Source organism: Rhinichthys klamathensis, unplaced genomic scaffold, assembly GCF_029890125.1.
Source record: "Rhinichthys klamathensis goyatoka isolate OS25496 unplaced genomic scaffold, OSU_Roscu_1.1 h1tg000599l_1, whole genome shotgun sequence".
NCBI classification, from domain to species: domain Eukaryota; kingdom Metazoa; phylum Chordata; class Actinopteri; order Cypriniformes; family Leuciscidae; genus Rhinichthys; species Rhinichthys klamathensis.
Window position 1 is genome coordinate 950,211 of NW_026607054.1, and position 25,090 is coordinate 975,300.

Here is a 25,090-nt window from a genome sequence, read left to right on the forward strand (position 1 = left end):
TCTGCCGCTCAGTGTTACTGCCGCTCAGTGTTACTGCCGCTCAGTGTTTCTGCCGCTCAGTGTTTCTGCCGCTCAGTGTTTCTGCCTCTCAGTGTTTCTGCCGCTCAGTGTTTCTGCCGCTCAGTGTTACTGCCACTCAGTGTTTCTGCCGCTCAGTGTTTCTGCCTCTCAGTGTTTCTGCCGCTCAGTGTTTCTGCCGCTCAGTGTTTCTGCCGCTCAGTGTTTCTGCCGCTCAGTGTTACTGCCGCTCGGTGTTTCTGCCGCTCTGTGTTTCTGCCGCTCAGTGTTTATGTCGCTCAGTGTTTCTGCCGCTCAGTGTTTCTGCCGCTCAGTGTTTCTGCCGCTCAGTGTTTCTGCCGCTCAGTGTTTCTGCCCCTCAGTGTTTCTGCCCCTCAGTGTTTCTGCCGCTCAGTGTTTCTGCCGCTCAGTGTTTCTGCCGCTCAGTGTTTCTGCCCCTCAGTGTTACTGCCGCTCAGTGTTTCTGCCGCTCAGTGTTTCTGCCGCTCAGTGTTTCTGCCGCTCAGTGTTTCTGCCCCTCAGTGTTTCTGCCGCTCAGTGTTTCTGCCGCTCAGTGTTTCTGCCGCTCAGTGTTTCTGCCGCTCAGTGTTTCTGCCGCTCAGTGTTTCTGCCCCTCAGTGTTTCTGCCGCTCAGTGTTTCTGCCGCTCAGTGTTTCTGCCGCTCAGTGTTTCTGCCCCTCAGTGTTTCTGCCGCTCAGTGTTTCTGCCTCTCAGTGTTTCTGCCGCTCAGTGTTTCTGCCGCTCAGTGTTTCTGCCCCTCAGTGTTTCTGCCTCTCAGTGTTTCTGCCGCTCAGTGTTTCTGCCGCTCAGTGTTTCTGCCCCTCAGTGTTTCTGCCGCTCAGTGTTTCTGCCTCTCAGTGTTTCTGCCGCTCAGTGTTTCTGCCGCTCAGTGTTTCTGCCGCTCAGTGTTTCTGCCGCTCAGTGTTTCTGCCGCTCAGTGTTTCTGCCGCTCAGTGTTACTGCCGCTCAGTGTTTCTGCCGCTCAGTGTTTCTGCCGCTCAGTGTTTCTGCCGCTCAGTGTTTCTGCCGCTCAGTGTTTCTGCCGCTCAGTGTTTATGTCGCTCAGTGTTACTGCCGCTCAGTGTTTCTGCCGCTCAGTGTTTCTGCCGCTCAGTGTTTCTGCCGCTCAGTGTTTCTGCCGCTCAGTGTTTATGTCGCTCAGTGTTTCTGCCGCTCAGTGTTTCTGCCGCTCAGTGTTTCTGCCTCTCAGTGTTTCTGCCGCTCAGTGTTTCTGCCGCTCAGTGTTTCTGCCGCTCAGTGTTTCTGCCGCTCAGTGTTTCTGCCGCTCAGTGTTTCTGCCGCTCAGTGTTTCTGCCTCTCAGTGTTTTTGCCGCTCAGTGTTTCTGCCGCTCAGTGTTTCTGCCGCTCAGTGTTACTGCCGCTCAGTGTTTCTGCCTCTCAGTGTTTCTGCCGCTCAGTGTTTCTGCCGCTCAGTGTTTCTGCCGCTCAGTGTTTCTGCCGCTCAGTGTTACTGCCGCTCAGTGTTTCTGCCGCTCAGTGTTTCTGCCGCTCAGTGTTTCTGCCGCTCAGTGTTTCTGCCGCTCAGTGTTTATGTCGCTCAGTGTTTCTGCCGCTCAGTGTTTCTGCCGCTCAGTGTTTCTGCCACTCAGTGTTTCTGCCGCTCAGTGTTTCTGCCGCTCAGTGTTTCTGCCTCTCAGTGTTTCTGCCGCTCAGTGTTTATGTCGCTCAGTGTTTCTGCCGCTCAGTGTTTCTGCCTCTCAGTGTTTCTGCCGCTCAGTGTTTCTGCCTCTCAGTGTTTCTGCCTCTCAGTGTTTCTGCCGCTCAGTGTTTCTGCCGCTCAGTGTTTCTGCCTCTCAGTGTTTCTGCCGCTCAGTGTTTATGTCGCTCAGTGTTTCTGCCGCTCAGTGTTTCTGCCGCTCAGTGTTTCTGCCGCTCAGTGTTTCTGCCGCTCAGTGTTACTGCCGCTCAGTGTTTCTGCCGCTCAGTGTTTCTGCCGCTCAGTGTTTCTGCCGCTCAGTGTTTCTGCCCCTCAGTGTTTCTGCCCCTCAGTGTTTCTGCCCCTCAGTGTTTCCGCCTCTCAGTGTTTCTGCCCCTCAGTGTTTCCGCCGCTCAGTGTTTCTGCCTCTCAGTGTTTCTGCCTCTCAGTGTTTCTGCCGCTCAGTGTTTCTGCCGCTCAGTGTTTCTGCCGCTCAGTGTTTCTGCCGCTCAGTGTTTCTGCCCCTCAGTGTTTCTGCCCCTCAGTGTTTCTGCCCCTCAGTGTTTCTGCCCCTCAGTGTTTCTGCCCCTCAGTGTTTCCGCCTCTCAGTGTTTCTGCCCCTCAGTGTTTCCGCCGCTCAGTGTTTCTGCCTCTCAGTGTTTCTGCCGCTCAGTGTTTCTGCCCCTCAGTGTTTCTGCCGCTCAGTGTTTCTGCCGCTCAGTGTTTCTGCCGCTCAGTGTTTCTGCCGCTCAGTGTTTCTGCCGCTCAGTGTTTCTGCCGCTCAGTGTTTCTGCCCCTCAGTGTTTCCGCCTCTCAGTGTTTCTGCCCCTCTGTGTTTCCGCCTCTCAGTGTTTCTGCCCCTCAGTGTTTCCGCCGCTCAGTGTTTCTGCCGCTCAGTGTTTCTGCCCCTCAGTGTTTCTGCCGCTCAGTGTTTCTGCCGCTCAGTGTTTCTGCCGCTCAGTGTTTCTGCCGCTCAGTGTTTCTGCCGCTCAGTGTTTCTGCCGCTCAGTGTTTCTGCCGCTCAGTGTTTCTGCCGCTCAGTGTTTCTGCCGCTCAGTGTTTCTGCCCCTCAGTGTTTCTGCCGCTCAGTGTTTCTGCCGCTCAGTGTTTCTGCCCCTCAGTGTTTCTGCCCCTCAGTGTTTCTGCCGCTCAGTGTTTCTGCCGCTCAGTGTTTCTGCCCCTCAGTGTTTCTGCCGCTCAGTGTTTCTGTCGCTCAGTGTTTCTGCCGCTCAGTGTTTCTGCCGCTCAGTGTTTCTGCCGCTCAGTGTTTCTGCCGCTCAGTGTTTCTGCCGCTCAGTGTTTCTGCCGCTCAGTGTTTCTGCCGCTCAGTGTTTCTGCCGCTCAGTGTTTCTGCCCCTCAGTGTTTCTGCCGCTCAGTGTTTCTGCCGCTCAGTGTTTCTGCCGCTCAGTGTTTCTGCCGCTCAGTGTTTCTGCCGCTCAGTGTTTCTGCCGCTCAGTGTTTCTGCCGCTCAGTGTTTCTGCCGCTCAGTGTTTCTGCCGCTCAGTGTTTCTGCCCCTCAGTGTTTCTGCCGCTCAGTGTTTCTGCCGCTCAGTGTTTCTGCCCCTCAGTGTTTCTGCCCCTCAGTGTTTCTGCCGCTCAGTGTTTCTGCCGCTCAGTGTTTCTGCCCCTCAGTGTTTCTGCCGCTCAGTGTTTCTGTCGCTCAGTGTTTCTGCCGCTCAGTGTTTCTGTCGCTCAGTGTTTCTGCCGCTCAGTGTTTCTGCCGCTCAGTGTTTCTGCCGCTCAGTGTTTCTGCCGCTCAGTGTTTCTGCCGCTCAGTGTTTCTGCCCCTCAGTGTTTCTGCCGCTCAGTGTTTCTGCCGCTCAGTGTTTCTGCCCCTCAGTGTTTCTGCCCCTCAGTGTTTCTGCCGCTCAGTGTTTCTGCCGCTCAGTGTTTCTGCCCCTCAGTGTTTCTGCCGCTCAGTGTTTCTGCCCCTCAGTGTTTCTGCCCCTCAGTGTTTCTGCCTCTCAGTGTCTCTGCCTCTCAGTGTTTCTGCCTCTCAGTGTTTCTGCCGCTCAGTGTTTCTGCCGCTCAGTGTTTCTGCCCCTCAGTGTTTCTGCCGCTCAGTGTTTCTGCCGCTCAGTGTTTCTGCCCCTCAGTGTTTCTGCCGCTCAGTGTTTCTGCCCCTCAGTGTTTCTGCCGCTCAGTGTTTCTGCCCCTCAGTGTTTCTGCCGCTCAGTGTTTCTGCCCCTCAGTGTTTCTGCCCCTCAGTGTTTCTGCCTCTCAGTGTTTCTGCCCCTCAGTGTTTCTGCCCCTCAGTGTTTCTGCCTCTCAGTGTTTCTGCCCCTCAGTGTTTCTGCCGCTCAGTGTTTCTGCCCCTCAGTGTTTCTGCCGCTCAGTGTTTCTGCCCCTCAGTGTTTCTGCCTCTCAGTGTTTCTGCCCCTCAGTGTTTCTGCCCCTCAGTGTTTCTGCCCCTCAGTGTTTCTGCCCCTCAGTGTCTCTGCCCCTCAGTGTTTCTGCCGCTCAGTGTTTCTGCCTCTCAGTGTTTCTGCCCCTCAGTGTTTCTGCCCCTCAGTGTTTCTGCCCCTCAGTGTTTCTGCCCCTCAGTGTTTCTGCCGCTCAGTGTTTCTGCCCCTCAGTGTTTCTGCCCCTCAGTGTTTCTGCCCCTCAGTGTCTCTGCCCCTCAGTGTTTCTGCCGCTCAGTGTTTCTGCCGCTCAGTGTTTCTGCCCCTCAGTGTTTCTGCCCCTCAGTGTCTCTGCCCCTCAGTGTTTCTGCCGCTCAGTGTCTCTGCCCCTCAGTGTTTCTGCCGCTCAGTGTTTCTGCCTCTCAGTGTTTCTGCCTCTCAGTGTTTCTGCCGCTCAGTGTCTCTGCCGCTCAGTGTCTCTGCCGCTCAGTGTTTCTGCCGCTCAGTGTTTCTGCCTCTCAGTGTTTCTGCCGCTCAGTGTTTCTGCCGCTCAGTGTTTCTGCCTCTCAGTGTTTCTGCCTCTCAGTGTTTCTGCCGCTCAGTGTTTCTGCCGCTCAGTGTTTCTGCCTCTCAGTGTTTCTGCCGCTCAGTGTTTCTGCCTCTCAGTGTTTCTGCCTCTCAGTGTTTCTGCCTCTCAGTGTTTCTGCCGCTCAGTGTTTCTGCCTCTCAGTGTTTCTGCCTCTCAGTGTTTCTGCCGCTCAGTGTTTCCGCCGCTCAGTGTTTCCGCCGCTCAGTGTTTCCGCCGCTCAGTGTTTCCGCCGCTCAGTGTTTCCGCCGCTCAGTGTTTCTGCCTCTCAGTGTTTCTGCCCCTCAGTGTTTCTGCCCCTCAGTGTTTCTGCCTCTCAGTGTTTCTGCCTCTCAGTGTTTCTGCCGCTCAGTGTTTCTGCCCCTCAGTGTTTCTGCCCCTCAGTGTTTCTGCCCCTCAGTGTTTCTGCCCCTCAGTGTTTCTGCCCCTCAGTGTTTCTGCCGCTCAGTGTTTCTGCCGCTCAGTGTTTCTGCCTCTCAGTGTTTCTGCCCCTCAGTGTTTCTGCCGCTCAGTGTTTCTGCCGCTCAGTGTTTCTGCCGCTCAGTGTTTCTGCCCCTCAGTGTTTCTGCCCCTCAGTGTTTCTGCCCCTCAGTGTTTCTGCCGCTCAGTGTTTCTGCCGCTCAGTGTTTCCGCCCCTCAGTGTTTCCGCCTCTCAGTGTTTCTGCCCCTCAGTGTTTCCGCCGCTCAGTGTTTCTGCCTCTCAGTGTTTCTGCCGCTCAGTGTTTCTGCCCCTCAGTGTTTCTGCCGCTCAGTGTTTCTGCCGCTAAGTGTTTCTGCCGCTCAGTGTTTCTGCCGCTCAGTGTTTCTGCCGCTCAGTGTTTCTGCCGCTCAGTGTTTCCGCCCCTCAGTGTTTCCGCCTCTCAGTGTTTCTGCCCCTCAGTGTTTCTGCCTCTCAGTGTTTCTGCCGCTCAGTGTTTCTGCCGCTCAGTGTTTCTGCCGCTCAGTGTTTCTGCCGCTCAGTGTTTCTGCCTCTCAGTGTTTCTGCCCCTCAGTGTTTCTGCCTCTCAGTGTTTCTGCCTCTCAGTGTTTCTGCCGCTCAGTGTTTCTGCCGCTCAGTGTTTCTGCCGCTTAGTGTTTCTGCCTCTCAGTGTTTCTGCCGCTCAGTGTTTCTGCCCCTCAGTGTTTCTGCCGCTTAGTGTTTCTGCCTCTCAGTGTTTCTGCCGCTTAGTGTTTCTGCCTCTCAGTGTTTCTGCCGCTCAGTGTTTCTGCCCCTCAGTGTTTCTGCCGCTTAGTGTTTCTGCCTCTCAGTGTTTCTGCCGCTTAGTGTTTCTGCCTCTCAGTGTTTCTGCCCCTCAGTGTTTCTGCCTCTCAGTGTTTCTGCCGCTCAGTGTTTCTGCCTCTCAGTGTTTCTGCCGCTCAGTGTTTCTGCCGCTCAGTGTTTCTGCCGCTCAGTGTTTCTGCCTCTCAGTGTTTCTGCCGCTTAGTGTTTCTGCCTCTCAGTGTTTCTGCCGCTCAGTGTTTCTGCCGCTTAGTGTTTCTGCCTCTCAGTGTTTCTGCCGCTCAGTGTTTCTGCCTCTCAGTGTTTCTGCCGCTCAGTGTTTCTGCCGCTCAGTGTTTCTGCCCCTCAGTGTTTCTGCCTCTCAGTGTCTCTGCCCCTCAGTGTTTCTGCCGCTCAGTGTTTCTGCCGCTGAGTGTTTCTGCCGCTCAGTGTTTCTGCCGCTCAGTGTTTCTGCCGCTCAGTGTTTATGTCGCTCAGTGTTTCTGCCGCTCAGTGTTTCTGCCGCTCAGTGTTTCTGCCGCTCAGTGTTTCTGCCTCTCAGTGTTTCTGCCTCTCAGTGTTTCTGCCGCTCAGTGTTTCTGCCGCTCAGTGTTTCTGCCGCTCAGTGTCTCTGCCGCTCAGTGTCTCTGCCGCTCAGTGTTTCTGCCGCTCAGTGTTTCTGCCGCTCAGTGTTTCTGCCGCTCAGTGTTTCTGCCGCTCAGTGTCTCTGCCGCTCAGTGTCTCTGCCGCTCAGTGTTTCTGCCGCTCAGTGTTTCTGCCGCTCAGTGTTTCTGCCCCTCAGTGTTTCTGCCGCTCAGTGTTTCTGCCCCTCAGTGTCTCTGCCGCTCAGTGTCTCTGCCGCTCAGTGTTTCTGCCGCTCAGTGTTTCTGCCGCTCAGTGTTTCTGCCCCTCAGTGTTTCTGCCGCTCAGTGTTTCTGCCGCTCAGTGTTTCTGCCGCTCAGTGTTTCTGCCGCTCAGTGTCTCTGCCGCTCAGTGTCTCTGCCGCTCAGTGTTTCTGCCGCTCAGTGTTTCTGCCGCTCAGTGTTTCTGCCCCTCAGTGTTTCTGCCGCTCAGTGTTTCTGCCCCTCAGTGTTTCTGCCGCTCAGTGTCTCTGCCGCTCAGTGTCTCTGCCGCTCAGTGTTTCTGCCGCTCAGTGTTTCTGCCGCTCAGTGTTTCTGCCTCTCAGTGTTTCTGCCTCTCAGTGTCTCTGCCCCTCAGTGTTTCTGCCGCTCAGTGTTTCTGCCCCTCAGTGTTTCTGCCGCCCAGTGTTTCTGCCGCTCAGTGTTTCTGCCGCTCAGTGTTTCTGCCGCTCAGTGTCTCTGCCCCTCAGTGTTTCTGCCGCCCAGTGTTTCTGCCGCTCAGTGTTTATGTCGCTCAGTGTTTCTGCCGCTCAGTGTTTATGTCGCTCAGTGTTTCTGCCGCTCAGTGTTTATGTCGCTCAGTGTGTGTAACAGCAGTCACTCGGGTCACACGCATACCCTCTAAAGCCAATGAGAGACAAACCTAAAAGGAGACGGAGGTGAATGAGGGAACTTTTGAAACAGCGACCTGTACGGGTGAAACTGGGATAAACACTAAACTAGACCATCTATTTGATCAGAGTCTAATCTGGGTCTGGGATGCTTGTTCAACAGCACTGAAAGCGTTTCCATATCTAAATAGCTTTTACATTTTTGTTTCATAAAGAAAATCATATGTATTTTTATCACAAAGTTAGTACGTTTGACTGAGTCAGAAGGTTTCATGGCTGTGAGAGTTACAGTAATTGTGTTGATCTGACTGTAGTTTATGGCTGTGAAATGTGCAGTGTTGCATCGAGCTCATGTGAAGACTGAGACCACCTGAGGCTTTCACTGCGAAGAAATAAATGGCTTTTTACGGTAGATTAACCTCCGACCTTTACATGAGCAGTCACAGAGGGTGTCTGAGTAATGGATGCCCTAGTACAGTGCACTCAGAGAATGATAAACAACTAAACTTTGACATATATACTTCATTCAAATTGCTTTGTACAATGCACTTAATTATTATGAGACTTAGGTGCATTCACACATTATATATGTTTAACATGAGATCGAGGGAAGGTCATATAATTGATGCTAAGATCAACAGAACTTTCAATACTAAGCAGTTAAAGCTGAGAACATCAGTCGTTAAGTCCTGTCGCCCTGATGAAGAGATGCGGTTGCCATGGTAACTGCTGTTGATGCTCACCTGTAGGTCAGGATCCTCCTCGTGATTCAGGTGGGCTTCCTCTGCTGCTTCCACCAACCGCTGGAGGACAAGACAGACCAATATTAATCTATCACTCACACACACACACACACACACACACACACACACACACAGGTGGGCTTCCTCTGCTGCTTCCACCAACCGCTGGAGGCCAAGACACACGAAGATTATTGAATCTCTCTATCTCTCACTCACACTCACACTTTAATGAATGAATGAATGAATGAATGAATGGTGCTGGAAACAAGCTTCCATATATGGTATGGAAGCTTGTTTCTGGCAAAAAAAAAAAAAGTAATTGTGACTTTTTATCTCACCATTCTGACTTTTTATCTCAGAATTGCGTGATATAAAGTCAGAATTGCGAGTTATAAAAGTCAGAATTGCATGATATAAAGTCGCAATTGTGAGAAATAAACTTGAAATTCTGACCCTTTTTTTTTCTAAGAATTGCAATTCTGACTTTATAACACGCAATTGGGAGATATAAAGACAGAATTGCATGATATAAAGACGCAATTGCGTGGTATAGTCTGAATTGCAAGTTTATTTCCCAAGGACCAAAATTTATGCTGATAAAGTCTGATGAAGAGTCTATGTGAGAATAGTCCTATAATACAGACTCTCTCTCTATCTCTCTATCTCTCTATATATCTCTATATCTCTCTCTCTCTCACACACTCACCTTTATGGCCTCAGCCTTCTTGTGAAACATCTGCTCCATTTCCTTAGCAAGTCTCTTCACCAGTTTGATTCCATCAATCTCCTCCACCCTCACCGACTGCTCAAACTCCTTGTACTTCTACAGAAACAGAGACATTTGACAATGACAATCATAAAACAAATAATCCCGGTCCTTGTTGCTCATTGGCCAGTCTAGTACAGCTGTAGAAACAGATGTGATGTCAATCTCGCTGCACAGCACCCATAGACAAGGCCATAGCATTTTCTGTAAAGCTGCTTTGAAACAATATGTATTGTGAAAAGCGCTATACAAATAAATGTGAACTGAATTGAAGGCCGTAACATGTCTTGAGCCTTTGGGGGGGTTATTGGTCTTTTTATGTATAGGCCTAATCAATTAAAACTATTTGCAATATTTTTTTTTTAATTCATTCTGATATTGACGAGCGCTGTTAGACTTCTGAGGCAGACCAGGCTACAAATGTAGCATTTAAAACTTTTTGTCATCCTAACATACAGAGCGGTGCATTATAGAGTGGCAAAACCCAGTAATTTCAACAGGAATCCACACACAATCAACAATTTCATGTGAGAGCAAAAGATTCTTACACGGATTTTGCAGTAATTTGCATTCGCTGCATTGACCAACAGAAAGCTGCTTAGTTTGAAATGACTTCTGTGTGAGCTGTGCTTCATACATCACTACACTACTGGAAATAGACATTTTTGCCCACAAAATTTACCTGATATTTCATTACCTTACAGCACCTTCTTTAATCGTCATTTGCACTGAAATGGTAATTGCACATTAAAGTCCCCCAGTAGTCAATAATTGTATTCCTTAAAACTCATCTTTGATCACCAAAATTATATATTTAAACGATTTTTCCTTGAAAAAAAATTCTTCATGCCTTAAAATATCTTGAATGTAACTCGACCATAGACTGTAAAAGAAAAAAGATGGATGAACATGAAGTGAACCCCCCCCCCCCCCCCGCCCTTTTCAGGACTTGTGCGGCACGCTTAAACTCGACACCTTTGCCTCATTTAGCATACGCGGTTCTATTCATATATGCAAATGAGCCCCGCCTCCACTCACTCACTCCGCTCAGAGATCCACTGGTTGACGATCACACGTTGATCTGATTGGTTACAAGGTCGTTTGTGACGTCAGAAACACCAGCGATTTCAAACCGTGTTTTTGAGACTGTCTTTGGTTCACTGCAGTTTTAAGGAGAAAATAATTACAAATAACAATAACAAATAGAAAAATAACAAATATTGAATCTAACTAATTTAATGATGTTTTATGATTTAAAACTATTCATTTTGTTTATATTTATTCTGATGAGCAGTGTTTAATTTGTTTACTGTAAGGACAGAGAAGGAAGAGACCGTCAGAAGTGTTCATAGCTTATGTGGGGATGAAACTGAATCTAATCCTTTTCCTGCTCCCATAACCTCACTCTCAAAGCCCTTCAATCCACTCCAGTCCGCTCGAGGCCAAACGTTATCTCAAAGGCTAGAGACGTGGCTCTTCACTCCACTAGCCAAGCATATGTGTGTGTCTTCCCAACATTTTCAGAACTTTGAGTAACATTTTCTCAGTTATGAACAAACATTATTCTAGTAAAGTCTAGTAAAGAACCAATGTTATCTGGTCTTTATATAATATTCTCAAAACATTAGCACAAAAACATTATTTCCCCTTTGAAGTAGAACTCAACACTGTGTCATGGTGTTCATGCTACGGGAATGCTCCACATGTGCTGGTGTTTGAAGCATGTGTGTTACAAACCAATCTTGATTGGCTACCGCAGTCAGGTGATGTCACATGCGTGCCCGGCAGGGTATATGAAGGCAACAAGAGAAAAAGTCATCAGCTTCTTTGTCTTCAAGCAGCCGTTTGTTTGTTGCAAGCTTACCAAGCTGATTTATTAAAGGATTTTGGTCCTGGAGGGATTATCTCCAGATGCGGTCCTTGCCCTCCGTTCCACCAAGCAGGAGCCCCATGCCGTTGGGCGCTCGTTAGCTACTATGGTTGCCACAGAGAGGCACTTATAGCTTAACCTCTCAGGGCTCAAAGAAAGGAAAGAGCTTTTCTCCTTGACGGATGCCCCGTTGTCGCCTACTGGTCTTTTAGGCGCAGCTGTCGAGACAGTGGTCCAAAAGTTCAAAGAGGAGATATTTAACCCTTTCGCACATAATGATCACACCGGTGTGATCAGTCTAGGCTGGTCCCTGAAGCGTATGATCACACCGGTGTGATCAGTCTAGGCTGGTCCCTGTAGCGTACGATCACGCCGGTGTGATCAGTCTAGGCTGGTCCCTGAAGCGTATGATCACACCGGTGTGATCAGTCTAGGCTGGTCCCTGAAGCGTACGATCACACCGGTGTGATCAGTCTAGGCTGGTCCCTGTAGCGTACGATCACACCGGTGTGATCAGTCTAGGCTGGTCCCTGAAGCGTACGATCACGCCGGTGTGATCAGTCTAGGCTGGTCCCTGAAGCGTACGATCACACCGGTGTGATCAGTCTAGGCTGGTCCCTGTAGCGTACGATCACGCCGGTGTGATCAGTCTAGGCTGGTCCCTGAAGCGTACGATCACACCGGTGTGATCAGTCTAGGCTGGTCCCTGTAGCGTACGATCACACCGGTGTGATCAGTCTAGGCTGGTCCCTGAAGCGTACGATCACGCCGGTGTGATCAGTCTAGGCTGGTCCCTGAAGCGTACGATCACACCGGTGTGATCAGTCTAGGCTGGTCCCTGTAGCGTACGATCACGCCGGTGTGATCAGTCTAGGCTGGTCCCTGAAGCGTACGATCACGCCGGTGTGATCAGTCTAGGCTGGTCCCTGTAGCGTACGATCACGCCGGTGTGATCAGTCTAGGCTGGTCCCTGAAGCGTACGATCACACCGGTGTGATCAGTCTAGGCTGGTCCCTGTAGCGTACGATCACGCCGGTGTGATCAGTCTAGGCTGGTCCCAGAAGCGTACGATCACGCCGGTGTGATCAGTCTAGGCTGGTCCCTGAAGCGTACGATCACACCGGTGTGATCAGTCTAGGCTGGTCCCTGGAGCGTACGATCACGCCGGTGTGATCAGTCTAGGCTGGTCCCTGAAGCGTACGATCACACCGGTGTGATCAGTCTAGGCTGGTCCCTGAAGCGTACGATCACACCGGTGTGATCAGTCTAGGCTGGTCCCTGAAGCGTACGATCACACCGGTGTGATCAGTCTAGGCTGGTCCCTGGAGCGTACGATCACGCCGGTGTGATCAGTCTAGGCTGGTCCCTGAAGCGGACTATCACACCGGTGTGATCAGTCTAGGCTGGTCCCTGAAGCGTACGATCACACCGGTGTGATCAGTCTAGGCTGGTCCCTGAAGCGTACGATCACACCGGTGTGATCAGTCTAGGCTGGTCCCTGAAGCGTACGATCACACCGGTGTGATCAGTCTAGGCTGGTCCCTGTAGCGTACGATCACGCCGGTGTGATCAGTCTAGGCTGGTCCCTGAAGCGTACGATCACGCCGGTGTGATCAGTCTAGGCTGGTCCCTGTAGCGTACGATCACGCCGGTGTGATCAGTCTAGGCTGGTCCCTGAAGCGTACGATCACACCGGTGTGATCAGTCTAGGCTGGTCCCTGTAGCGTACGATCACACCGGTGTGATCAGTCTAGGCTGGTCCCTGAAGCGTACGATCACACCGGTGTGATCAGTCTAGGCTGGTCCCTGAAGCGTACGATCACACCGGTGTGATCAGTCTAGGCTGGTCCCTGAAGCGTAGGATCATCAGTCCTTGTTCCCTCCGTTCCATTATAATTAGACCACACGTTTTATTCCTATCAGATACACATTGTGTAAGTAACTTTAAAGTTTACTCTATTCTTCTTCCAGTTCACCGGCCACTTACTTTAATGTATTTGGGGAAGAGTGGATGAATTCACGTGTTGTAAATCCAACAGATCCGATTCCCTGAACTGCGGCACAAACTAACACGGCGGCGCCCATCGCGCATTTAGTTCAACTAACACGATCGTTATAAAAGGCGTTTAAACAACAGAACACTTCCACTTGCACATATTTTACAATCGGAAAATCAGATATTTCATGCTATAGCTATAAAATGTGTGAATATTTTTAATAAAAAAGGAAAAATTAAATAAAAGGCAGATCATCAGTCATTCAGCGTTATTGTGGCTGTGGTGTATCACGTGACAAACAATGATGCGTCACCATGGAAACAATAAAGTGTTACGTTCTAAATAACGGTCGCCTTGAAAAACTCGCACTTGGGGGTCAGCCATAATATTTTAAACTTACGTGTGAAAAGGTTAAGCCTGTGGTGTTTGAGCTATACAGCCCTTGCCCCTGATGGAGACCTCAGAGGATTCAGGGCTCGAGGTGGCAACCTCACAAGAAGCCAAGAGAGGATCTTATAGAAGTAACCACAGCCAAAAGGCAAAGAAAGCCAAGCACTTAGAGTCCCTTTTTGGTTTAGAGGTGGTAGCAATATGCTCCTTATCACAAGGTTCTAGGAGATGTGGATGATGGCCAATACCGCAACTTGTATCCCACATCCTCATTGGTCAGCCATCCCCCTCAGGGACCAGGAGCGCAGAGGTGTTAGATAAATGCTCCCTTTGAGATTGCATGTCAATAGACTAAAAGAGTGGACAATCCTGCTTCAGCGTCCCACTGTCTTTGCTGTCGCCTTCTATGGCATGGAGCTTGGAGAGACATCTGCTTCTCGTTGAATCACATTCATTTAGGAAATAACATTCTGGCACTTCCTTTGGAAGTGGACTAGTAGCTAGTCCTGACCTCTGACCTGTAATGCCTGAATCATAATCATACACTGTTCGTTCGTTGGGCAGAGGAGAACTGAGCGACTGAGTCTGGGTTCTCACAAGGTTTTCTTCTCCATTCTGTCACTGATGGAGTTTGGGTTCCTTGCAATTGTCGCCTTTGAACAATATTATTGATCTCCTGCACTGACAGCATTATATGAGAACTGAGCTGAGCTGGACGATGACATCACGGTTTACTCCAGAGCGGTTATATATATATAAATTAACTAAATTAATAACTTTTTTACAACAGAAATGAACCATCACTGAACTTACTGGCTGCAGATTGTGTCAGATTACAAATATCTGGGAGTTTTAATTGATTCTAAGTTGTCATTTAAATCACATGTAAAAAGGGTCTGTAATCGAATTAAATTTAGCCTTAGTAACTTTAGACACATCCGCCATCAAATGTCCACACAGGCAGCAAAAATGTACATGCACTCTATGATCTTCTCACATATCACTTACTGTTTACCCATTTGGTCACAAGCTAAAGTTACATCTTTGAAACCTCTGCAATCACTTTTCGAACGAACTGTTAAAATTCTAGATAAGAAACCATGTATTTCTCATCATTGTCCAATATTACTAAAATATAGATTACTCAGCTGGGAAAACATGGTCAAATATTCAAATCTATGTCTTCTCTATAAAATTATACATGGTTTATCATCTCCTCCTCTCCACCAGTTTGTCAAAACCCAAAAGCTGATCACAGCAGAACCAGAGGTGCAGCGAGGGGAGATTGCATCATTCCCTTTAGGAAAAATGTATTTGGTCAAACTGCTTTTTCTATTCGAGCTACTACTGAGTGGAACCCCCATAACCATCAGAAATCCAAACACATATAGTACATTTAGATCCAGTTAAAGAAATGGCTCATTGATTGTCAGAGCTGTCAACATTAACTTGCTTCTAGTCCTGCTCTAGCTGCCCACTGCTGGCTTCTTGCCTTGTGTGTGTGTGTGTGTGTGTGGGTATGGGTATGTGTTATTTTTTTGTCTGATGTTGGTTTGATTGTAGGTTTGCTGTGTTTCGATCGTATATTTTAACATAATAGTATTTCTTACTAAATGTATTGTAATTTTTATATTGTTATGCAAATATGTAATTTTACTCTCTTTTAGGGTGACTTTTTACCATCTGTCTAGGGACTACAGATGAAAAATAACCTTTTGGCTAATTCTGGCATATTTACAGAAATGTTTATTAATATGCACTGTCCCTGTAATGAATAAATAAATAAAAAATAAAATAAATAAAAACTTACTTAAGCTGGACTGTGACACTATTTTCTTCTAGAAACAAACTCTGTTGCATTATTTCCTCTGTTATATTATCTCTGTAAAGCTGCTTTGAAACAATCTGTATTGTAAATAGCACTATATAAATAAAGGTGACTTGACTAGTGACCCCCTCTCTGTCCTTCGCTGGTAATCCATGAATGGGCAACCATCAGCTAACAAAAGCTACTCGGTAGAGAACAGTATGAGAGCACTATGGCGCTCCACTCTCTCGGTAGCCCTTCCATACTGGAGGTAATAGTGGGACGATTATACTTCGACTACTTCCCTAGGACAGTGGTTCCCTAGGACAGTGGTTCGCCACTGCACATTTTGCATGTCTCCATCACCTAACACACCTGATTCAACTTATCAGCTCATTAGTACAGACTGCAAGACTTGAATTGGGTGTGTCTGATGAGGGAGACATGCAAAATGTGCAGTGGCGAAGGGTCCCCAGGACAGGTTTGAGAACCACTGCCCTAGGAGACCTGTTATTGGGTGGAGCCCTTCCCTAATGGTTCGGTGGATGAGTTTTTGGCCCTCAGAAGAAGTCAGGTTATGCCCCGTGATGATCGGTGATAGAGAGCAGGAGGATGTTGAAGTGCAGCTCCACCCTGATGCTCTCTCGTCAGGTATCCTGAAAATGTTGCGATAGGTAGAGCAGGCAGTGAGGGAACAGGGGCTGAATCTGAAAGCGCCCCCCATACCCTTAAATAGGGCATTATTTGAGGGTACAGCCATTTGTAGTGGTGTTTGAAACCATAGTGGACGTTATTGAGTGCACTCATTCAATCCCACATTGCACAGCAATAATGAGTGTACAACAGATGTACGCTCAATGACTCTCCGAATTCGCACCTTCAAGTGAACAGTATTAGTGGACTAACGTAGGGAATAGTGAATGAGGGTTTAGGGGGCGATTTCGGATTCAGCCAGGGTTCCCTCCTGAGGCCTCTCCCAGTCCTTAGGACGGGATGCTGAATACTTGCTCCCTTGGAATAGGTGGCCCACTTGGAGCTGATGGCCAAGGTTCTGGGTAGCAAGCTCTCTACTCTGCCCCTACCTATTGGTTGGAAGATGCAGTGGGTCTGCGATCTACCTTGCCAGTTCTGCCGCCGGATCAGTTACAGACTTGAGCTGTAGGGCACAGTGAGCAGGCATTTGCTCAGTTTGGCGTAGTCGGCGTCCGTTCCCAGAGCGTAAACTTAAAAAGGTAACTTTTCACTTACTTCTCAGAAACATCATTGTCACTTTACCATCAGGAATCAATTAATCATGGCATCATACTTTTGAATGACTGCATGCACACTGCTATTAAGTATAAGATCAGCTGATGCAACATAAACAAAAGATTACTGAGCTCAATTTTAATGAATACGCACAAATCAGTGACAGTATGAGGATAGATGTGGCTGTAGAAGGATGCTAGTTTACATTTTTACTGTTTCCTCCAAAGGGGATGCTCCAGCAGAGATGAACAAATGGGAGCGCAGGAAAATTAGCATGAAAGAAGGCATGAAGGAGGCCCTGGAGAAACACAGTTAATGGCCCATGAACAGGGGGTGATGGAATCCATTTACCAACAAGCTGGTGTGTTGAAGAGGCTTTGGAGACTGCACATATTCAAAACGGTGACTTAAAATGAAAGGGTATGAGGTGAAAGACAACAGGAAAACACTTTTCTGCTGTTCTGTTGCCAGGCATTGTTATTGTTCTAACTGTTCTGGATGGTTCCCAGCTAACAAAAATAAGTTCTAAGAATATTATGATTACCTTCTTATTAAGATATGAATGTTATTTCTGAACATTCAAAACACCCAGTTTATCTTTTAACTATACAAACATTAAGGAAACATTCTGCTGAAACCGAAACCACCCCGATGCGGAGACGAAGCCAGGCTGGACTGAGAGTTATCTACTTCTGTTTGTCCAATCAGATTAGTATTTTTATTTATTTATCTATGTATTTTTGCCTCTGCTGGGCCGCTTGACACGTAAGCACACCCTCAGATGAAGCAGTTACAGTGGTATATAATGGCGAAGCACTGACTGTATCCCAGCTGACACATGCACAAAATACACATTTTGTATTTTAACCCGTTTCATTGCTCATAACCTTGCAGCAAGTGGTGTTCGAACATCAAACACTAGCAATCTTTTTTTTGTGCAAATCAGTCTTTTAATGTGCAGTTGTGGCATTCAGCTTTCCGGCCAACAACATACATGTAAACATTTGAGTTATGAGCTTGAGGTGAAATGATCTCGCTCAATCCAGTGCCATAAAGCGTCCTATAAGTGCTGATCTAGGATCAGTTTCTCATGGCCAAATCCAAACCCGAACTATTAGTGAAACTTAAAAAGTCTGTAAATCAGTGGCGGTGAGCAGCTTCTTCATTGCATGACTTTCTGTGTGTATGTGCAGATAAAAAACACATTCATTTATTAAATTATGCATTTTTTAAACATTAACAAAGGCAATTTATGGTTTTAAAATCCCTCAAGGTATGGTAACCTTAAGCCCTATTCGGACAAGACTACCTGGAAGACGTTGGAGAAATTCGTGTTTACAGGTGAACTTTGTGATTTCTGTTTTTCCCATAGCAAACCTGCAGTTCTCCGGCAAACTCAGCGGCTCTCCGAGAAACCGGATCCGGTCCGAATGTCTGTGAGTGACGATACTGTATTATCCTAACGCTTCTCCTCGTGTGTGTTTTGACCCGAGCTACCGTTTGCGCACCAATCTTTCACATGCTTTCTTTTGATTTCAATATGGATGGTATCCGACAAAGAAAAATTTAATGATTAAGTTAATAAATACTGCAGAAGCTGTGAAGACATTTTAATATCAGTAAATTTTTTAGTTACATCCATACTTACATTTAAATTGAATGCCCTTCACAGCACTATTCTTTCACCATACATTTTGTACTGTACCTTTCCATATATAAAGTGTTTTTACACCTTGTCTGTCGTATGGAAAATGGTTGTAAACCCCCCGTTTTACTAAGTCAGCATGATCATACCCCATGTATTATAAAATGCGTTTATATAATAACACACAGTGACTGAATGTCAAGTAATGAACATTTAAAAATGTCCCTCTCTACTGTGCGTTTGCCATGCTGGCCCTATGTGAACAGTCCCGGGGGTGTTTAGGTGCTGTCGCCCACACATCACATCCGCACATCACATCCGCACATCACATCCACAAATCACATCCACAAATCACATCTACACATCCACAAATCACATCTACACATCCGCACATCACATCCGCACATCACATCCACACATCACATCCACACATCACATCCACACATCACATCCACAAATCCACACATCACATCCGCACATCACATCCACAAATCCACACATCACATCCGCACATCACATCCACAAATCCACACATCACATCCGCACATCACATCCGCACATCACATCCACACATCACATCCACACATCACATCCACAAATCCACACATCACATCCACACATCACATCCACAAATCCACACATCACATCCGCACATCACATCCACAAATCCACACATCACATCCGCACATCACATCCGCACATCACATCCACAAATCCACACATCACATCCACACATCACATCCACAAATCCACACATCACATCCGCACATCAAATCCACAAATCCGCACATCACATCCACAAATCCACACATCACATCCGCACATCACATCCGCACATCACATCCACAAATCCGCACATCACATCCGCACATCACATCCACACATCACATCCACACATCACATCCGCACATCACATCCACACATCACATCCACACATCACATCCACACATCACATCCACACATCACATCCGCACATCCACACATCACATCCACACATCCACAAATCCACACATCACATCCGCACATCACATCCGCACATCACATCCGCACATCACATCCGCACATCACATCCGCACATCACATCCACAAATCCACACATCACATCCACACATCACATCCACAAATCCACACATCACATCCGCACATCACATCCACATATACGCACATCACATCCACACATCACATCCACAAATCCGCACATCACATCCGCACATCACATCCGCACATCACATCCGCACATCACATCCGCACATCACATCCGCACATCACATCCACACATCACATCCACACATCACATCCACAAATCCACACATCACATCCGCACATCACATCCACAAATCCGCACATCACATCCGCACATCACATCCACAAATCCACACATAACATCCACACATCACATCCACAAATCCACACATCACATCCACAAATCCGCACATCACATCCGCACATCACATCCGCGCATCACATCCACAAATCCGCACATCACATCCGCACATCACATCCACAAATCCACACATCACATCCACACATCACATCCACAAATCCACACATCACATCCGCACATCACATCCACAAATCCACACATCACATCCACAAATCCACACATCACATCCGCACATCACATCCGCACATCGCATCCGCACATCGCATCCGCACATCACATCCGCACATCACATCCGCACATCACATCCGCACATCACATCCGCACATCCACAAATCCACACATCACATCCGCACATCACATCCACAAATCCGCACATCACATCCGCACATCACATCCACAAATCCACACATCACATCCACAAATCCACACATCACATCTACAAATCCACACATGACATCCGCACATCACATCCACAAATCCGCACATCACATCCGCACATCACATCCACACATCACATCCGCACATCACATCCACAAATCCACACATCACATCCGCACATCACATCCACAAATCCACACATCACATCCACAAATCCACACATCACATCCGCACATCACATCCACAAATCCGCACATCACATCCGCACATCACATCCGAACATCACATCCGAACATCACATCCACAAATCCACACATCACATCCACAAATCCACACATCACATCCGCACATCACATCCACAAATCCGCACATCACATCCACAAATCCACACATCACATCCGCACATCACATCCGCACATCGCATCCGCACATCACATCCGCACATCACATCCGCACATCACATCCGCACATCACATCCGCACATCACATCCGCACATCACATCCACAAATCCACACATCACATCCGCACATCACATCCACAAATCCACACATCACATCCGCAAATCCACACATCACATCCGCACATCACATCCGCACATCACATCCACACATCACATCCGCACATCACATCCGCACATCACATCCACAAATCCACACATCACATCCACACATCACATCCACAAATCCACACATCACATCCGCACATCACATCCACAAATCCACACATCACATCCACAAATCCACACATCACATCCGCACATCACATCCACAAATCCACACATCACATCCGCACATCACATCCACAAATCCACACATCACATCCGCACATCACATCCACAAATCCACACATCACATCCGCACATCACATCCACAAATCCACACATCACATCCGCACATCACATCCACAAATCCACACATCACATCCGCACATCACATCCGCACATCACATCCATAAATCCACACATCACATCCGCACATCACATCCACAAATCCACACATCACATCCGCACATCACATCCACAAATCCACACATCACATCCGCACATCACATCCACAAATCCGCACATCACATCCACAAATCCACACATCACATCTGCACATCACATCCGCACATCACATCCACAAATCCGCACATCACATCCGCACATCACATCCACAAATCCGCACATCACATCCGCACATCACATCCACACATCACATCCACACATCACATCCGCACATCACAACCACACATCACATCCACAAATCCACACATCACATCCACACATCACATCCGCACATCACATCCGCACATCACATCCGCACATCACATCCACAAATCCACACATCACATCCAAAAAATCCACACATCACATCCGCACATCACATCCGCACATCACATCCACAAATCCGCACATCACATCCGCACATCACATCCACAAATCCGCACATCACATCCGCACATCACATCCACACATCACATCCACACATCACATCCACACATCACATCCACACATCACATCCACAAATCCACACATCACATCCACAAATCCACACATCACATCCGCACATCACATCCGCACATCACATCCACACATCACATCCACACATCACATCCGCACATCACATCCGCACATCACATCCACAAATCCACACATCACATCCACAAATCCACACATCACATCCGCACATCACATCCGCACATCACATCCACAAATCCACACATCACATCTACACATCACATCCACAAATCCGCACATCACATCCGCACATCACATCCACACATCACATCCGCACATCACATCCACACATCACATCCACAAATCCACACATCACATCCACACATCACATCCGCACATCACATCCGCACATCACATCCGCACATCACATCCGCACATCACATCCGCACATCACATCCGCACATCACATCCACAAATCCACACATCACATCCACAAATCCACACATCACATCCGCACATCACATCCGCACATCACATCCACAAATCCACACATCACATCCACACATCACATCCACAAATCTACACATCACATCCACAAATCTACACATCACATCCACAAATCTACACATCACATCCACAAATCTACACATCACATCCACACATCACATCCACAAATCCACACATCACATCCGCACATCACATCCGCACATCACATCCGCACATCACATCCACAAATCCACACATCACATCCACAAATCCACACATCACATCCGCACATCACATCCACAAATCCGCACATCACATCCACAAATCCACACATCACATCCGCACATCACATCCACACATCACATCCACAAATCCACACATCACATCCGCACATCACATCCACAAATCCACACATCACATCCGCACATCACATCCGCACATCACATCCACAAATCCGCACATCACATCCGCACATCACATCCGCACATGACATCCGCCCATCACATCCACAAATCCACACATCACATCCACACATCACATCCACAAATCCACACATCACATCCGCACATCACATCCACAAATCCGCACATCACATCCACAAATCCACACATCACATCCACACATCACATCCACAAATCCACACATCACATCCGCACATCACATCCACAAATCCGCACATCACATCCACAAATCCACACATCACATCCGCACATCACATCCACAAATCCACACATCACATCCGCACATCACATCCACACATCACATCCGCACATCACATCCGCACATCACATCCGCACATCACATCCACAAATCCGCACATCACATCCGCACATCACATCCGCAAATCACATCCGCACATCACATCCGCACATCACATCCGCACATCACATCCGCACATCACATCCGCACATCACATCCGCACATCACATCCACAAATCCACACATCACATCCACAAATCCACACATCACATCCACAAATCCACACATCACATCCACAAATCCACACATCACATCCGCACATCACATCCGCACATCACATCCGCACATCGCATCCGCACATCGCATCCGCACATCGCATCCACACATCACATCCACACATCACATCCGCACATCACATCTACACATCCGCACATCACATCCGCACATCACATCCGCACATCACATCCACAAATCCACACATCACATCCGCACATCACATCTACACATCCGCACATCACATCCGCACATCACATCCACACATCACATCCACAAATCCACACATCACATCCGCACATCACATCCGCACATCACATCCACAAATCCGCACATCACATCCGCACATCACATCCACAAATCCACACATCACATCCACACATCACATCCACAAATCCACACATCACATCCACACATCACATCCACAAATCCACACATCACATCCACACATCACATCCACAAATCCTCACATCACATCCGCACATCACATCCACACATCACATCCGCACATCACATCCGCACATCACATCCACAAATCCACACATCACATCCGCACATCACATCCAAAAATCCACACATCACATCCACACATCACATCCACAAATCCACACATCACATCCGCACATCACATCCACAAATCCGCACATCACATCCGCACATCACATCCACAAATCCACACATCACATCCACACATCCGCACATCGCATGCGCACATCACATCCGCACATCACATCCACACATCACATCCACATATCACATCCACACATCACATCCGCACATCACATCCGCACATCACATCCGCACATCACATCTAGGGGTGGTTAATCTGTCTGATTTCCCGATTCGATTCGATTACGATTATTGAAGTCCCGATTCGATTACAGTCGATTTTCGATTATTAACGATTCTCGATTAGCGATTATTGATTTTCCATTTCACAACAGTAAACTAAAATACACTAGACCAACATATGATTATATTAGCAGCAACATTTTGGTAATAATTGCACTTTTTATTTGTTTGATATTCAATGAAAATGTATTGATGGTTAGTGAGGACATGCAAACATGCTTGTTGTCTACTTCTTAGGCAACCCATTATAAATAAATACATTTTTTAAAGCAATTGTGTTGCATTATAATGCAAAGGCACCTGGTTCTATTAACTGACAGCATTAAAAGGCATTTTGTGATTTCCTTCAATTGAAAATCTTTGAAGCAAGTTTGGGGTACTCTAGGGCACCCAATTCAGAGAATCACCCAGAAATTCAAAAGAACAGCATTTATCTGAAATAGAAAGCTTTTGTAACATTAAACAATACCGTTCAAAAGTTTGGAGTCGGTGAGAATTTTTATTTAATTTTTTGGGCGAAAGAAAAAAGAAATCATTACTTTTATTCATACAAATCGATTATCTGAATCTTTTGTGTGTGTGTGTGTGTGACTATAAATACGTTGCTTTAAAAGTAAATGACCCATAAAGAATTAACGTACAATATATTTTATTAACATTGCAAAGAACCAACAGGAAAATAAATGTGTGCCTGAACTAGGAGCATACTTGTAGCAAATTCTTTCCTCTGACTGGAAACGTGTCAAATGGCTTCTCATATTTGTCGTGTTTCCGTCGTTAGTTTTATTCTACAAAGCTTACAACTAGGGTTGCTCTTGTCCAGCTCCTTTCCCCCTTCAACTTCAGAAGCCAAAATATTTCCACGTCAGCTAACCTAACAAGGAGGGTGTTTGGATTTAGCGCGCTCAGCCATCGCGTCTCTATTATGTGCACGCCACAGACGGGTCCGGCCACTGCACTTCCGCGCTTCAGAGTTCCGTCTTTCGCGTTCCGTCAATATTACGTTTTTATAAATATATATAAAACTTTTTTTTTTTTTTTTTTGAAAATCGATTTTTTTACATTTGTGAATCGATTCAGAATCGTCCACGTCCGCATCGCGATGCATCTAAGAATCGATTTTTTCCCCCACCCCTAATCACATCCGCACATCACATCCACACATCACATCCGCACATCACATCCGCACATCACATCCGCACATCACATCCACACATCCACAAATCCACACATCACCCTACATCACATCCGCACATCACATCCGCACATCACATCCACAAATCCACACATCACATCCGCACATCACAACCGCACATCACATCCGCACATCACATCTACACATCAGCACATCACATCCGCACATCACATCTACACATCCGCACATCACATCCGGACATCACATCTACACATCCGCACATCACATCCGCACATCACATCCGCACATCACATCTACACATCCGCACATCACATCCGCACATCACATCCGCACATCACATCCGCACATCACATCCGCACATCACATCCGCACATCACATCCGCACATCACATCTACACATCCGCACATCACATCCGGATATCACATCCGCACATCACATCCGCACATCACATCTACACATCACATCCGCACATCACATCTACACATCCGCACATCACATCCACACATCCGCACATCACATCTACACATCCGCACATCACATCCGCACATCACATCCGCACATCACATCCGTACATCACATCCGCACATCACATCCGCACATCACATCGACACATCCGCACATCACATCCGCACATCACGTCCGCACATCACGTCCGCACATCACATCTACACATCCGCACATCA

At 47.5% G+C, this 25,090-nt stretch overlaps 1 protein-coding gene across 5 annotated transcripts in view; it reads right to left on the reverse strand.

The window, feature by feature from the left end:
* The window catches only part of cacna2d3a (calcium channel, voltage-dependent, alpha 2/delta subunit 3a), a 176,678-nt gene that overhangs the window by 132,301 nt on the left and 19,287 nt on the right, over positions 1 to 25,090 (reverse strand). For all 5 annotated transcript variants that reach the window (XM_056240465.1, XM_056240466.1, XM_056240462.1 and 2 more), the window contains exons 3-4: positions 8,723 to 8,839; positions 8,017 to 8,076 (exon numbers count right to left, since the gene is read on the reverse strand). In XM_056240465.1, coding sequence (XP_056096440.1) covers positions 8,017 to 8,076; positions 8,723 to 8,839 — 177 coding nt within the window. The remainder of the gene's footprint in view (positions 1 to 8,016; positions 8,077 to 8,722; positions 8,840 to 25,090) is intronic.